Raw genomic sequence first — 16,136 nt, 5'->3', positions numbered from 1 at the left:
TATAATGAGGTGATACCTCATTATAGTTTTGATTTGCATTTCTCTAATGATTAGTGATGTTGAGCATTCTTTCATGTGTTTGTTGGCAATCTGTATATCTTCTTTGGAGAAATGTCTATTTAGGTCTTCCGCCCATTTTTGGATTGGGTTGTTTGTTTTTTTGATATTGAGCTGCATGAGCTGCTTGTATATTTTGGACATTAATCCTTTGTCAGTTGCTTCATTTGCAAATATTTTCTCCCATTCTGAGGGTTGTGTTTTCCTCTTGTTTACGGTTTCCTTTGCTTTGCAAAAGACTTTAAGTTTCATTAGGTCCCATTTGTTTATTTTTGTTTTTATTTCCATTTCTCTAGGAGGTGGGTCAAAAAGGACCTTGCTGTGATTTATGTCATAGAGTGTTCTGCCTATGTTTTCCTCTAAGAGTTTGATAGTTTCTGGCCTTCCATTTAGGTCTTTAATCCATTTTGAGCTTATTTTTGTGTATGGTGTTAGGGAGTGATCTAATCTCATACTTTTACATGTACCTGTCCAGTTTTCCCAGCACCACTTATTGAAGAGGCTGTCCTTTCTCCACTGTACATTCCTGCCTCCTTTATCAAAGATAAGGTGACCATATGTGCATGGGTTTATCTCTGGGCTTTCTATCCTGTTCCATTGGTCTATCTTTCTGTTTTTGTGCCAGTACCATACTGTCTTGATTACTGTAGCTTTGTAGTATAGTCTGAAGTCAGGGAGCCTGATTCCTCCAGCTCCGTTTTTCGTTCTCAAGATTGCTTTGGCTATTCGGGGTCTTTTGTGTTTCCATACAAATTGTGAAATTTTTTGTTCTAGCTCTGTGAAAAATGCCAGTGGTAGTTTGATAGGGATTGCATTGAATCTATAGATTGCTTTGGGTAGTAGAGTCATTTTCACAATGTTGAGTCTTCCAATCCAAGAACATGGTATTTCTCTCCATCTATTTGCATCATCTTTAATTTCTTTCATCAGTGTCTTGTTCCTTTGTTCTTTTTCCCTCTTTGTTTTCTCTTGGTGTCTTAGAGTCCATTTATTTTTCTAAGTACTCTAAATACTTCTTCTAAGTACTCTGTAGCAGTTTTACATTGCAGTTGCAAGTCAGATATAAAAAATATTGACTTATTTTTTCATATTTGAATTCAGCTTGGTCTCTAACTCCCGTTTCACTGATGATGGAAACAAAAACTAATCATGTCACTTCAAGGTAACTCAGTTTCTTCCAATTTAAATCCCCATCTCTTTGAAGTCAGTTGCTCAGCAAAATCAGGATTAAACGGGGTATATTCTTTGTAAGGGCCACTCTTCCTCCTCAGAGGGTTTCCTTCTCTCGCCTCCCCTCTTGAATAGCACTTAGGAGCAAGGGGAGCTGACCATGGGGAGAGGTGCTGGGCTGCAGGCTGCCCTCTGGAACCTTCCTGGCCCCTGCTGATTCATCTCACACATCCCCATCCTCAGAGCTTTCCCCCTCTGTATTCACTGCTGATGTCCTTGGTGTTGGTCTTGAACTCTGGGCACAATATCTACCTATTTTGTGTCCTCCAGTCTCCTGACTCCTCGTGATTCAGCCTGGTAACTTTTGCCAACCCTTCCCTGGGGAATGCAGGAACGTCAGGATTCCGTGCCACACCAGGAGCTGGCTGTGAGCACTGGGAGTGCTATTGTAGGTCTCCTTTCTGCCTAAATATCTCTCCATCATATCTGCCCCACTCTGGGCACCCAGCAACACTTTCTCCCTCCCCCCGGAGTTCTAGGCAGCAAGCAAGGCATCATCTCAGCTGCCTTCCTAGTCTATTTGCAGGCTTCCTCTCCCCACCCTGACTTCCAGCCTAAGCAGTAAGACTAGAAGAGCTCTTCTCTCCGGGCTATTCTTTTCTCCACTCCCCCTCAGCCTTCAACCCCAACCCAGGAAAAACTAGCCTCCTTTTGGGATTGGACACATCTCGTCTGTCATGGTTCTCAACCCTCATTGCACTTTTGACTCAAATATGGATGTAGAACAGTTGAATCAGAGTGTCTGGAAGGGAGCCCGAGCGCAGATAATTTTTCAAAGCTCCCCAGGTGAGCCTAAGGTGAGTGAGCATCGAGACCCACGGCCCTGTTACACCTTCCATCCTCTGGCTTTGCCTGACCGCCATCCTTGATATTTTCAGCGATGTTCCCAGTTTAGAAAACACTTTCTCCCGTGTCTAACTCATGCTTATGAAATCCTGGCTTTGAGACTGTTTCAGAAGTTAGCTTCAAGGGTTGGTTTTATCCTCACAGCCGAAAATTCACATCTTTCTGCTTCTTTTCATCCTAGTCTTAAAGCATCCCAGTCCCATCTCAAAGCTACTGATCTCAGGTGACCTCAGCCTGCAGCGACTTGAAGCAGGATTTTGGTTCCCGGCCAGAGACTGAAGTCAGGGCGCCGCAGCGAGAGCGCTGAATCCCAGCCACTAGACCACACAGCCCTGGCCCATCAGCTGTATAGAAATGAATTTCCACATAGAGACAGAACATAGTGAAACATGTAAAGTGTTTATTAGGAGGAAAAAGAGTACATGTGGATAGACACACGGGTGGACTCAGAGAGAGAGTCGCATCCTTGTGGTAGTTTGAATCACTTCCATGGGGCATTTCTTCCGGGTTTCCTTTGGCCAGTCATCTTGCTTTGCCTGAGATGAGTCCGTATTTGGTACATCTCATTTACTTACTTTTAATTTTATGTTATCCCATAGGGCCTGCATTTATATAGGATGTTCTAAAATCTTCTCAGGAAAATTCTCCAGCTTGCGCAAATCTCAACACTCTTCTTTTTGTACAGGAGGAAAAATAATTTCCCCTCTACCCTTCTAGGTTCTCAGCTGAGAACCGCCCCCCCGCCGCCCCATAATAAAAAGACAGATTAATAGGAGAAAAACAAACATCTGTTTAATAACCTGTATGCCTTGGGTGTTCATGGAGATACCCAAGAACACTGAGTAATTCCCAGAAATGGCCAGAGCCATCACCTGAAATACCATCTCCAGCTAAAGACAAAAGAAGGTATTGGGGAGCAGGGAGGCCTGTTGATGGAAGGTGAACAAGAAAAGCACAGTAGACAAAGGTAAGGTTTGTTAGTAGATTTAAGCTGGTGTCTTCTCCATTGGGGAGAGTTTATAGAGACTTAGGGTCATCCTTTTCTTCCTGGTGCAGAGAGGGAGACACCCTTACAAATGGAGATTTCCTTTCTGAATGTAAACTTCTCTTTCAAAAGAGTTACTTTTAGATTTTTCAGAGCTTCTCCTAAGTCTGCTGTTTCTTAAAAATAACCAGCTCAAGATAATTCTGTGCCAAAGAGGCGTATTTTGGGGTGGCGCATCCTGCTGCCCTTCACTTCCTTTTATAGAACAACACGTGTGTCGAGAGCCTGATGCCATTTTCAAGTGTACGGCCCAAAGCATTTATCACATTTGTTCTTACATCAGCTCTGGAAGCTGCAGCAGGACTGTTACCCCCTTTAACAGATGAGAAAGAGGCTCATCCATCTTCCAAGTCTTTCCCTCCCCTGAGACCCTTATCTATCCTTCTCCAAGTTCCCTTCCGGCCACTCGCCAGGTAGGTACCAAGTTGCTCCACGTGGCATCTGGATTTTCCTCTAGGGCTCCTGTTCTAGAACAGAATTCAGCAAAATTTTTCTGTAAAGGGAGAAATAGTCAATATTTTTAAGCTTTAGGATCCAACACACACTAAATCAAAGCTATTATGTAGGTAATTTTGAACAAGAGTGAAAACCAACTTCCTCAAATATTTTACTGGTGAAATTCAAAATATAATAATAGCGAGTTCAATTTTTTGGAGTCCGGGTCTGCTAATGAGGAACACTGAATTTTTGCTGGGGGAGGAGGGTAGCATTTTGCTTCACTGAGATTCAAAGCAAGTGCTTCCATCTTCAAATGGATTATAAATGTTCGTCTGTGAAAAATGTTCTTAGCTCTCTGTCTGGACAGAAACAGCCAGAACCTTGCTCTGGACCTTTCTTCTTTTTCTCTTCCCCACTCACTGAATCTATGTTTCATCTCACAAGATAGCGTATGTCATATATATATATATGTGCCGTATATATCGATGGCTGATAACCACTTAACGTGTTACCACTTCTTCTGAAACTTGATGCTTCTACAAAAATAGCCTTCAAAGGATACTTTGCAAATCGGTTTCTCAAAGCCTAAAGAAACTATGATTAGCAAAGAGCAAAAGTGTTACGCTGAGAAAATTATTTATAGGAGACATCTTGCTGCAGAGTTCTGTTAGGGTCTTTGTTTTAATAAATCCAGCCCAGGCGAATCAGTGAGCCAAGGAAAGGCGTTTGGGACCGGCAACTTCAATCCCCGCTGACACTTTCTGCATCGGTGAAAAATCGCACTGCAGAGAGATGCGCACTGCCTTTATCCTTCACAAGGAAAGGCTCTTAATACCCAGACAGTTCACTTCCCAATCTGGAGGAAGTTGTTTCAGCGTGAATTATCTCTTCAGCAACAAAAGGGAACGTGTTACCTCTATTTAACGGGCGAAGCACTGGCCTTTGGGCCCTATTTTCTGGTGGGATATTTGTGTGCTGGATCCAGCATTTGATTTTTTAGAAAGGCAGCGGTACTTACCCTTTAGGTATTTATATGTATAGCAGAGGCAAATGGAGCTCTGAGTATTAAATTACTGTACTGTACCAGTTGAGAATTCTATGAGAGCCAGCCAACTCCTTCCCCCAAATTGTATTTTTACTGTTCAGTGGCTGCAAGTTCCCAGGAATCTTCAAAGCAGGACCACTTATTTTACCCAGTGCGAGAGCTCTTAGCTGCTGCCGGTGTTCAGTGACCTCATCTGGGAGGCAGCAGGATACCTAGGACGCTGTGGGATCAGACACCGCCAGGTTGCTCCTAGCTCCGAACTTACAGCATGTGTCTGCCCTTGGACAGTTCACTTAACCTCTAGCCTCAGTTTCCTTGGCTGGAAAGTGGGGCTAATAACTACCACGTAGAGCTGCTTTGAGGATTAGGTGTAAGTATGAATTATACTCCTGTAGCGCCGGATACATCTGCAACAGGGCACTGCTGGCCTGGGTGATGCAGTGCCTGCTGAGTTCTCCTCTCCCGTCCCTGCCCTGTCTTTTGGTCACTTTAGCAAACCAGTGTCTGTGCCAGAAGGTGACTGGGGAGGGTGACATCCACATCAGGAACTTGTGTTTATTAGGAAATGGTGTAAAAGAACTCATGGTGTGTGATGTTATAATAAAATGCACTGAAATCAGTGCATTTTTGATTAACCAAGCTACTTATTGCCGAAAAACGTGATGGGACCCCCAAAATACCCAGTGCTGGCTGGGCTCTGAGAACGGGATTTGCAGAAATTCATGCAAAGACAGCTCCAGGGATGGCAATGCGTTGTCTATGTTTTTCCTACAAATGGGGCCTTGGTGTTAGAAGATTCTCAGCTAACAGGCCTGGAAATTAGCTGAGGCAGAGCTGGGACCAAGGAAAATGGCAGGGGTTGAGTCTGAGGACAAAGAAAGGCAGCTTGGCCCAAAGAAAAGAGAAGAGAGAAAACAGGGTAAGCTCCGGACCCCTGATTCCTGAACCATCAGCCAGACATGCCTTTGGAGATGTGGCCACTGGGCTGGCAGTGGTGGGGGGCAGTTGGGAGCTCCAAGAGCGGCAGGAGGTAAGAGGTGGGCAGGGCAAAGCAAGGGGCAGGCAGACACTCCAGCCCCTGTAGCCACCGTGGTGACCTAGACAGCCAGCCACGCTGTGACACGCACACACCCCGGTGCCCCGGTAAGAGCCGTCGCTGAAAAGGGGAGGAGGGAAGACCCTTCCCGATGGGGGCTTTGTTCTGAAGACAGCTCATCACCGTGTCCACACGCCACAGATCCACAGTCTCCGTTTCTAGCTCCTTCTTTCCCCTGCACCCCTGGAGTCTGCTCTTTCCACTCCAACAGCCTTGCTGACGCATATAGATGCAGACATATAGATACATAGCTATAACTCCATAGCTTCAACCAGAAACCGTTTTTACTGAGGAACACCAAGAACTAATGCTTGCTTTACTTCCCCACTAGGACGATCTCTTAGTGTGTTTTTATCTCCTCAAGTGCTTGGTACATAGTCTAACAAAGGCATCCTCCATTGCCTGGTAATGCTTGTTGACCAGATGAACAAGTGCACAAATGAGCAGCCACACTTGACCCCTACTCAGAGCCCTTCTGTGCAGTGCGGATAAGGCATTGAGTTGAACAAGTGCCAGGAGCAGCAAGGAGGTGGGATCTCACACATTTTCTCCTGGACCCCACAGGCAGAGGCACAGACTGACCCTGACCTCAGGGCTGAGAGGAGGTGACCTCTGGACGGGCTGGGCCATCTTGGGGGCTAAGCGTCCTTCACCCGTCACTGCAAGTTGGACAGGCATTTCTCTTGGGCCACTGTGACTGCCCCACTCTCTTCCCTGGGGTGTTTTCATACACCCACCCCTGATACCGACCTCAGACTTCACACCTTTATACCATGTTGTGTACTAGACTTCCTTATTTCTCTTTCCTCCTAGAACTCAGGCTTCTTTCGCTGCCTGTCTCGTTCTAGACCCAAAATATTTCCTGGAGTGACACCATTTGCCGGGATACTCCCTCACCAGCTTCTCCCCGCTGTTCCCCTCCCCCTCAGTCCTTCATCCCTCTGCTTTTCTTTAAAGTTCTTGATAACACCTCACACGTGTTGAGTACGTTGTCCTGCACGGAGACCATGTGTTTTCATCACCTCATCAGATTCTAACCACGTGCTGTTAGGTGTCCAGGGCAGAGTCTCATGCCCGGTTTACTGATGAGACTGTCACAGATGGTTGGACACCACCCAGCAGGACGTTTAGATTAATATGCTTTCCCTGAGCCCTGGGGCCGTGTGTCCCCACCCATCCTAGAGTGAGCACCTTGGTGCTTGCGCCATTTATCCCAGATTGTGAAAATGTGGTGTTTGGGCTAAAACTGGAAGCGTCTTGGGATGGTTATCTCCAGAGTGCTAGAAAATCTGTCTCCACGAATAGAAGGTAAGGATGGAGGTAGAACCACCCCTGCAGTCTCCTGCCCTCTGTTTACCGGCACCTGGAAAATTTGGGTTCCCATTTATAATGTAATGTGACAATCAAAGGAAGCTTAAGGATTATTATCACCAGTTCCACATTTTTTTATTGTGGTAAAATACATATACAATTTACCATTTTACATGTATAACTCAGTGGCATTTAGTACATTCATAATATTTTGCAACCATCACCACTATTTACTTCCAGAATATTTTCATCCAAATGGGAACCCTGTACCCATTAAACAGTCACTCTCTACTGTCCCCTCCCCACTGCCCCTGGCAACCACCAATCTGCTTTCTATCTCTATGGATTTCCCTGTTCTAGACGTTTCATGTAAAGGGAATCCTATAATATATGACCTTCTTTCTTCTGTTACTTAACATGTTGTTTCCAAGGTTCACCCATGTTACAGCATGTCTCAGAACTGTAATCCATTGTACAGGTGGACCATATACATTTTGTTTATCCATGCATCCATTGATGGACATTTGGGCTCAGCCTTTTGGCTACTGTGAAAGATGCTACTGTGAACGTGCATGTACAAGTTGTTGTTGGAATACCCTTTTCAGTTATTTTTGAGCATATACCTAGGAATGTAGCTGGAGCAGAGAGGGCAAGAAGAAACTCAGAAACACAGACTGTCCAGATGGAGCCTTGGAGGCTGTTGTGAGACCCTGACTTTTACTCTGAAGGACGTGGGGAATCATGGGAGGGTTTCCAGCAGGCGCATAGCCTGATCTGACTTGTGTTTCAATAGATCATTGAGAGTTGGCTGCCAGAGGGCGGGGTGAAAGCCAGTTGGGAGCCATGGTGGTAATCCAGGCAATATGATGGTGATGGCTCAGATTACATGGTGGCAGTGAAGATGGTGAGAGGTCCTCAGATCCCAGATGTCTTTTGAAGGTAGAGCCATAAGAATTTCTGACCGGTTGGCGCCAAAGCCAGCACCAAGGTTTTTTACCCCAACATTTGGAAGAATGGAGTTGACATTACCTAAGATAGAAAAGATAGGTGAGATGGGTTTGAGTGGAAGGAAGGTTAACGATGCCTTTCCAACTGTGTCTGAGGGATCCCTTAGACGTAATGAACCATTGAGTAGGCAATTGGATGTACCAGTCTGCAGTTCAGAGGAAAGATTCAGACTGGAGTGTAAATTTGGAAACTATTAGAATATAAATGCTATTGAAACCCGAGAAAGCAAACATGATCACCAAGGAATGAATGCAGATGGAGAAGAAAAGAGATCCAAGGGCTCTGCCCTGGAGTCCTTCTACCCTGAACATCAGAAAGCAAAGGCAGAGTCAAGAAGGAAAATTGAAAGGGGCGTCCAGGAAGACAGCCGGGCACGGAGAGCCTGCCTCCAGGGAAAGGGAAATGATCTGCTGTATCAGATGCAGCTAGGAGGGCACACGTGACGAGGACTGAGAATTGGCCATTGGATTCAGGATGAGTTTTCTCTGACCTTGACAAATGCACTTGCCGTGGAGCGGTGAGGGTGAGAGCCTGGTTGAGTGGCGTAGAAGAGAACTGCGGAGAAAATCGGAGACATCAGGCGTACACAGCTCTTTAAGTTAATTAATTAATTAATTTATTTTTGGCTGCATTGGGTCTTTGTTGCTGTGTGCAGGCTTTCTCTAGTTGGGGCTACTCTTCGTTGCGGTGCGCGGGCTTCTCCTTGCCGTGGCTTCTCTTGTTGCGGAGCGTGGGCTGTAGGTGCTCAGGCTTCAGTAGTTGTGGCACGTGGGCTCAGTAGTTGTGGCGCACGGGCTCAGTAGTTTTGGCACGCGGACTCAGTAGTTGTGGCTTGTCAGCTCTAGAGCGCAGGTTCAGTGGTTGTGGCACATGGGCTTAGTTGCTCCGCGGCACGTAGGATCTTCCCGAACCAGGGCTCAAACCTGTGTCCCCTGCATCGGCAGGCGGATTCTTAACCACTGCGCCACCAGGGAGGCCCTTACACAGCTCTTTAAAGGGGCTTTGCTGTAAGGGAATGAGGAGAGGCAGCTGTAAGGGAAGTGGGTCAAGAGGGGAATTGTAGACTGTGAGCCGCTAGGAATGAGCCTGCCCAGGACGGAAGGTGATAACGTACAGTGTTGTTCTAACACGTACTCAGGGTTTTTAAATTCAGATATGGTGAGGACAACAGGTTATTGCCATTAAAAAGATAGTTTGTTACCCACAGTTTCCAAGGGAAGGAGGCCTGCCATGCCACACAGGGCCACCCGGGGAAGCACCTGGGGCAGTTAAGAGGAGAAGAAGTGAGGAGGAGGCAAGGGCCCAAGTCTTTACTGCGGTTTCTTCCAGGAGAAATGGGCGAGGCAGCATAAGCAGCCGGTCTGGCTGAGGGTCGGCTACTCGGAACATTTTGGGGTGTAGGGGGCTGTCTCCAGTTATCTGCTTCCTGGCCCCGGGATGATCATGGTAGAGAGCTGTTGCTTCCTGGAGTGTAAAGACCAGGTAGAGGAGGTGACTGGGAGTGTGGGCTCTGGGCTGGTTAGTTTGCATAGGAGAGGCATCCTCTCCAGCTGGTTTTTTGCTGTCTCTAAGAATTGGCGAGTCCTGGGAGGGGCAGTCTCTCCCCAGTCAACAAGGCCCCAAGTGCCAAAGCATCAAGAATACAGAAAGTAAGAATAGATATTTAATACAGGTGTATTTAGGGGAGGGGGGATGGCTGAAGTGAGGTCCTTGAGCAGCAAGAGAGGATGGGTGGAGAGGTTGGCCTCAGCTAAGAGCGTGGACAGTTCAGTTACAGCAAAAGGGAGGCAGGTGGGTGACGGGGCCCACTAAGTGGGTGGACAAGGGAGGTGGGGACTTTTGTTCGCTGCTTTCTTAGGGAAGTGGGAAGGAACGCGGCTGCTTGAGAGGGAGGAGGTCGTGTGGGAGGTTTGCGGAGGAAGGAGAAGCTGTGGCAGAGTCTCCTAGGAGAGTCAGGCTGGAGTGACTCGGGCCCCGGAGCAGGACTGTAGGACACCGCTGAGGACCCACTGGACACACACAGCCCTGAATTTAAAGCCAGATCAGCCTGCGGAGAGTCGCATTTATCAGCATCAGGGTTCTGCCAACAAAGCAAAGTGGGAGTGGGGAAGCCAGGGCGCTCTTACAATAAGCAACCATGGCTTTGAGCTTGGGGGGTGGGAAAAACACAAGAGAAGGGGTTCCACTGTCAAGGTGGCAGTGCCAGTGGACTGCAGGTCCCAGTGGGGTGGATCCGATGAACTTGAGGAGGTGAACTCGAACGATAGGGGCTGGATGAGAGAGTTGAGAGCTTATGGCCAGAGAGCACAGATGAGTTTATTGTTTTCTTATTTTTGTCAAGGTATATTTTCTGTAAGACGTATATCTTTGTTTTTTGCAACAGAAAAGATAAATATGTTTTGAGAGGTGGGTAGGATTTGGGCAGACGGAGGTGGTCCTGTGGAGGACATTTCTGAAGAAGGACGTCCAGGCACAAGTTGGGACACGTTTCCCGAACAATGAATTGCCCAGTGTGGTCAAGCCATGGGCAGGCATGCTAAGGAAGAACTTCACTTAACTCAGGAGAGAGTAGGGAGCCAGTGAAGGGTTTTGAGGGTGGACACATCTAGAACACAGGTGGGCCCTTTGTCACCAACGAGGAGAGGAAGCAGTGACATTGACAAAGCTCTGCATATCTGGGTGGAAATTCCTGGGCCTGCCGCCCTGTCCTCCCCTGTCTCTCCCTCCCTTTCTCCTCTCTCTCTCAGCTGGAACCGTCGTGTATGTTGCCTACATTCTCTGGAACAGCAACAATAAAAGCGATTATTTTTAATTTCCGTTCTTCTCCTCCGTAATGGAGCTATTAGACTTTGGCAGATCCCTTAATATGATTATCCTTTTTGAATGATTTCGAACTGAAATGTTTGTGCTGATGGTGGTAATCGCAGTGGAGTTTGAAGAACGAGGCTGTAGGCTCACGCTCCAGGAGCTCATGACCCCGAAGTGCCATCAACTGTGGTTTGATGGGCAGGTGAGGATGAAACCTTGGAGGGGAAGTGGGGCCCCGGTGGGCTCTTGGTTCTGCCTGTAAGGACGGGTCTGGCTAACCATGCCACCAGTGCAGTGGGTCCCAGATAGGGCCAGGTGGAGGCTTTCTGTTGGAGACCTGCTTCTCCCGAGCAGTGAGGACAGCTGTCCATCATCAGTCCAGAATTCAGAGCAGTCATCCACTGAGCTCACCAGCAACACTCGCTGGCCCAGCCGTGGGTGAGGATACGCCTTTTAATTATTTAGTCTCCACATCGACCAGGGATACATCAGTCACCTGCTTGAACCTTGTGCCGCTCCCAGCACAGTGGGGCAGCCTCGGAGCCCTGCTGTTTGCAAGACTGGGTTCTTGGCTTAGCAGGGAAGCCGTCTCCTCGGGGCTGGTCTCCCAGGCTGCTTCCAGCCCCTCCTCTGCACCATCCCTGTCAAGCTTGGCCTCATTAGAGTGCCAAGATGGGTACCAGCGCCCAGGCACCCTCTTGACACTGTGGCAGGTGTTTGACCGTGGCCTTTAGGGAACCTTTCCACATGCCACCAACAGCAGTAATGATCACATGCTCATTCCACATCTTCGTTGCGTGAGGACCAGCCTCCTGCCCTTCATCTTTGGGTTCTGACAGCCCGCCAGGATGCAGACAGCAGCCTGCTTGTCTGTGACCTCTTTGTGGGGCCTCGTGACAGCTGGGTGGCTGCTGTGGCCTAACTTCAATGAGGAGGCACTAGGGGACCTCACCGTCCTGTCGTGGGGAATCCCAGGGCTTCTGCTGTGGGACCTGCTGGAATACGCTGAATACAGCTGTGAGCAGCAGGTAGAGGACCCAGGGTGACTCATACTGTGAATCCATCTCTCCTCGCCACCGCAACCAAACGATATCATCCGGATAAAGCCAGTTACATGAAGCGATCAGGCTGCGTGATGGCGAAAGATGTTTCCTAAAGGGCGATCTGAGAGGTATCGGGAAGGAAGAAGCGGCCTGTGTCCTTGACAGTGAAAGTCCTGTGCCTTGAATCCTTCCCTCCTTCTCTCCCTCTCCTTCCCTCCTTCTTTGTTCATCCCTCCCTCCCCTAGCGACCGCACACTGTCCTGCTACCCTTGGCTTCTGGTTCAGGTCAGCTAGTTTGTCCCTGGGGCATCACGGGGCCCTTCCCCACCAGGGGCGGTCACCAGATCTGTTACACTCATTCATTCATTCAACAGTATCTAGCTCTGTGTCAGCAAGGCACTCACTCCTGGGAATACAACGAGAAATTAGGGGGATAACTTCTCTGCTCTTGGAGACCTGGCAGTTCAAGAGGGAGATGGCTCCACAGGCTGCTTCTGCTGGTACAAACACAAATTCCTAAGTCCTGTCTCTTTAAGTCTGGTTCCATGGTCTGGGCTGCGCCCAGGAATCTGCATTTTCTAAGGAGCCCTCCGGGTGATGCTGGTGTAGGTGGATCCTGAACCAATCTCAGAGAAACATGCTTTTCAGCCATGGGGCTGTGCCCAGAGCCACCCCTTCGAGAGTGTTTGTTGACTGCTGTGCTCTGTGATTCTAACTGCCCTGCTTGCCCTCGAGGGGTTAGAAAGCACAGCGTCTTAGAGCAGGATCTTAATTACGCATGCGTGTTAGCATTGGGAATTTTCAGACCTTGAGTTTAGGGGTTGGAGAGACTGTTCTAACTTCTCAGAATTTCTTGATGTGCTCAGCAATGGCTCTCTAGAATAAACTGAGGTGACACCAGCACTGGCTCCCGTTTCCCCTTCTCTGCAGACTCCCGCCCTCCCAGGACCACATGTCCCGTCTCCAAGCACACATGTCACTGGCATTTCTCCATCACTCGAGTGACCCTGGCTTGTAACTCTCCCAGAGTGAATCTTCCCTGAAGTTTGCCTCTTCTGGCTGTGTGATAAAACATGCACCCTCCCCCGGATCATAAGGAGAGGGTGGGGGAGATGGCACGTGTCATAAGAACAGAAACCTGTCTAATACTCACGGGTTAAGTCAAGGAGCACAGATCAGGCTTCCCTGGTGGCACAGTGGTTGGGAATCTGCCTACCAATGCAGGGGACACGGGTTCGAGGCCTGGTCCAGGAGGGTCCCACATGCCCCGGAGCAACTGGGCCCATGTGCCACAACTACTGAGCCTGCGCTCTGGAGCCCGTGAGCCACAACTGCTGAGCCTGCTGTGCCACAACTACTGAAGCCCGCGTGCCTGGAGCCCATGCTCTGCAACAAGAGAAACCACCTCAATGAGAAGCCCGCGCACCCCAACGAAGGGTAGCCCCCGCTCGCCGCAACTAGAGAAAGCCCGCACACAGCAATGAAGACCCAACACAGCCAAAAATAAATAAAATTAAAATAAATAAATAAAAGGACAGATCGCAAACACCCAGGGGGCTCGCACATGACCCAGGGGCAGAGAGCGGAGCCAGGCCTGTCAGCAGATGGGCAGCCGAAGACACCAGGCCACCCCCCATCCCGTGGTCTCACACCTCCACAGTGCATCTGCCTCCCTCTGCTCAGCCATCCTTGTACAGGGACCACCGGAGCTGCCCCCAGATGGCAGCCTGAGCCCTACAGATGGATGAGGCCATCTAGTTCTAGCTCCCAGCACTGCCTCGATCCCAAGTTTCGGGAGAAACATAATCTGATTGACCCCGTTCGGGATCTGTGCTCACGCCTGGTTCCGTTCACTGAGATAAGAGTTGGGTTCACATCGTGCTTTTGCAAGCAAGGGGTCAGCTGCTTCTCTCAGAGGGACCAGAGGCTGCAGGAAATGACTGACGGTGAAGTGGCTGCCGTCCTGGCGTAACTGGTACAGCTGCCCCAGTAGAGGGCAGTGTCCTGTGTCCATAGTTGTGATTGGTGTGAGCTTCCTGGAGAAACGCGGAGGGCAGTGGAGCCTTATTTATTGAGCCCCTGCTCTCTGCACTGAGCTCATTGCATATCTTTTCACAGCGATACTCCACAGAGACTTAACTGGGATCCAGGAGGGTCCATTAACTTCACACAAGTACACTTTCCCATGGCAGCACCCATGTTCATCAAACTAGGTCCGTTCAACTCTGAACACTCACCTTTCCAGTGAGTCCCACTGCTGCCGCGCCACGTGGGCACCGAGAGGAGTCAAAAATCTGGACGTTAAGGTCAAAGTCAAGCTCGAGATCTGGAGGAGCGGACGAGGATCTAACATTGAGGTCTACAGTTCAGCTCAGGAGCCTCCCACCGGAGAGCTTCCCGGCGGCCCCAGTGGAGTTTCACGGGGCCTCCCGTATGAGACGTCTGTTTCGCCCAGGAAAGCATCTGAATGGCATTTCTGGCGTTTGGCAGTCTGGGGGTTTGCCGGCTCCTTCACGAAGCCATTTCTGAAGAGTGCAGTGAAGCAGAAAGGCTAAAAAGGGCTTTGCAGTTGGCTGGGTCCTGACCTCTACTCTGATTCATGCCAGGTCGCGAGCTCTCCGCGGGCTTCAGCTGGAGAGGTCCTACCTCCTTCACACGACCATGGATGTTTTTAAGTGAGAGAGTGTGTGAAATGTGCTTTGCCTTTATGCTTGAGATGTAGTAATGACTCGATAAATGGCTGCGATCATCATAGTAATAATAATAACTTAGTTGCTTGAACGCAGGAAGTATGTCGTGTGTTTCTTTACCCCCTACGGCACCAGTAAAATGCCTTAGAGGCGGCTTCTTCTCCTCCCCCTCCTTCAAGTGAGATACAATTGGCACATAACACTGTGTAAGTTTTAAAGTACACAGCATGTTGACTTGATCTCTGTATTGCAATAAGATAACCACCGTAGCATTAGCTAACGCCCCTAACAGGTCACATAATTATCGTTTCTTTTTGTGATGAGAATATTTAAGATCTACTCTCTTGGCAACTTTGAAGTATATAAATACAGTATTTTAAAAAATATTTTATTTATTTAGGCTGCATGGGGTCATAGTTGTGGCACAGAGGATCTTTTAGTTGCGGCATGGAGGCTCTTAGTTGTGGCATGTATGTGGGATCTAGTTCCCCAAACTCAGGCCCCCTGCATTGGGAGTGCGGAGGCTTACCCACTGGACCACCAGGGAAGTCCAGTATTCTTTTTACTTTTTAAAATTAATTTATTTATTAATTTATTTATTTTTGGCTGCGTTGGGTCTTCGTTGCTGCGCACAGGCTTTCTCTAGTCGAGACGAGCGGGGGCATCTCTTCATTGCAGTGCGCAGGTCTCTCACTGCGGTGGCCTCTCCCGTTGCACGGGCTCCAGGCGCACGGGCTTCAGTAGCTGTGGCTCGCGGGCTCCAGAACGCAGCCCCAGCAGTTGTGGCGCACAGGCCCAGCCGCTCCGTGGCATGTGCGATCCTCCGGGACCAGGGGTCAAACCTGTGTCCCCTGCGTGGGCAGGCGGACTCCCAACCACTGCGCCACCAGGGAAACCCCAAGTCCAGTATTCTTAAGGATAATCACAGTGCTGTGCATTAGATCCCCAGAACTTGTTTATCTTCTAACTGCAACTTTAGACCCTTTGACCAACATCTCCCCAATTCCTCCATGCCCCAGCCTCTGGTAACCACCAATCTACTCTCTGTTTCTATGATTTGACTGTTTTAGATTCCACATATAAGAGAGTTCTACAGTATTTGTCTTTCTCTGACTTGTTCCACTCAGCATAACGCCCTCAAGGTCCATCTGTGTTGTTGCAAATGTCAGGATTCCCTTTTCTCGTGGCTAATATTCGCGTGTATGTTTCACATGACTGTTGCCTCTTTCTCCCTCCCGCAGAACGCCAGCCATGATTGGCTGCTCGTTTGTGGTCAACAGGAAGTTCTTTGGTGAAATTGGTCTTCTGGACCCTGGGATGGATGTGTATGGAGGAGAAAATATCGAACTTGGAATCAAGGTTTGTGACGTGGCATCCTTTCCTCTTAGTCTGTTTGTGTTTGTGAGTAGAACTGCCTGGTCATTTTTGCTGTGTATTTGAAGCTTCTTTAGCTGGTGAATGACAGAATCATTCACCCCACTTCTGTTCCTAAAGATGTTCCAGCAGGGTTGTCACCCCT

At 48.7% G+C, this 16,136-nt stretch overlaps 1 protein-coding gene across 1 annotated transcript in view; it reads left to right on the top strand.

The window, feature by feature from the left end:
• Window positions 1-16,136, top strand: part of GALNT17 (polypeptide N-acetylgalactosaminyltransferase 17) — a 447,113-nt gene that overhangs the window by 337,270 nt on the left and 93,707 nt on the right. The window contains exon 6 of the mRNA XM_029221112.1: window positions 15,859-15,976. Within this exon, the coding sequence (XP_029076945.1) occupies window positions 15,859-15,976 (118 nt within the window). The remainder of the gene's footprint in view (window positions 1-15,858; window positions 15,977-16,136) is intronic.

The sequence above is a fragment of the Monodon monoceros genome, unplaced genomic scaffold, assembly GCF_005190385.1.
Source record: "Monodon monoceros isolate NGI ecotype Baffin Bay Population unplaced genomic scaffold, NGI_Narwhal_1 Super_Scaffold_13, whole genome shotgun sequence".
Lineage (NCBI taxonomy): Eukaryota > Metazoa > Chordata > Mammalia > Artiodactyla > Monodontidae > Monodon > Monodon monoceros.
This window is presented reverse-complemented; position numbering and strand designations above follow the sequence as displayed.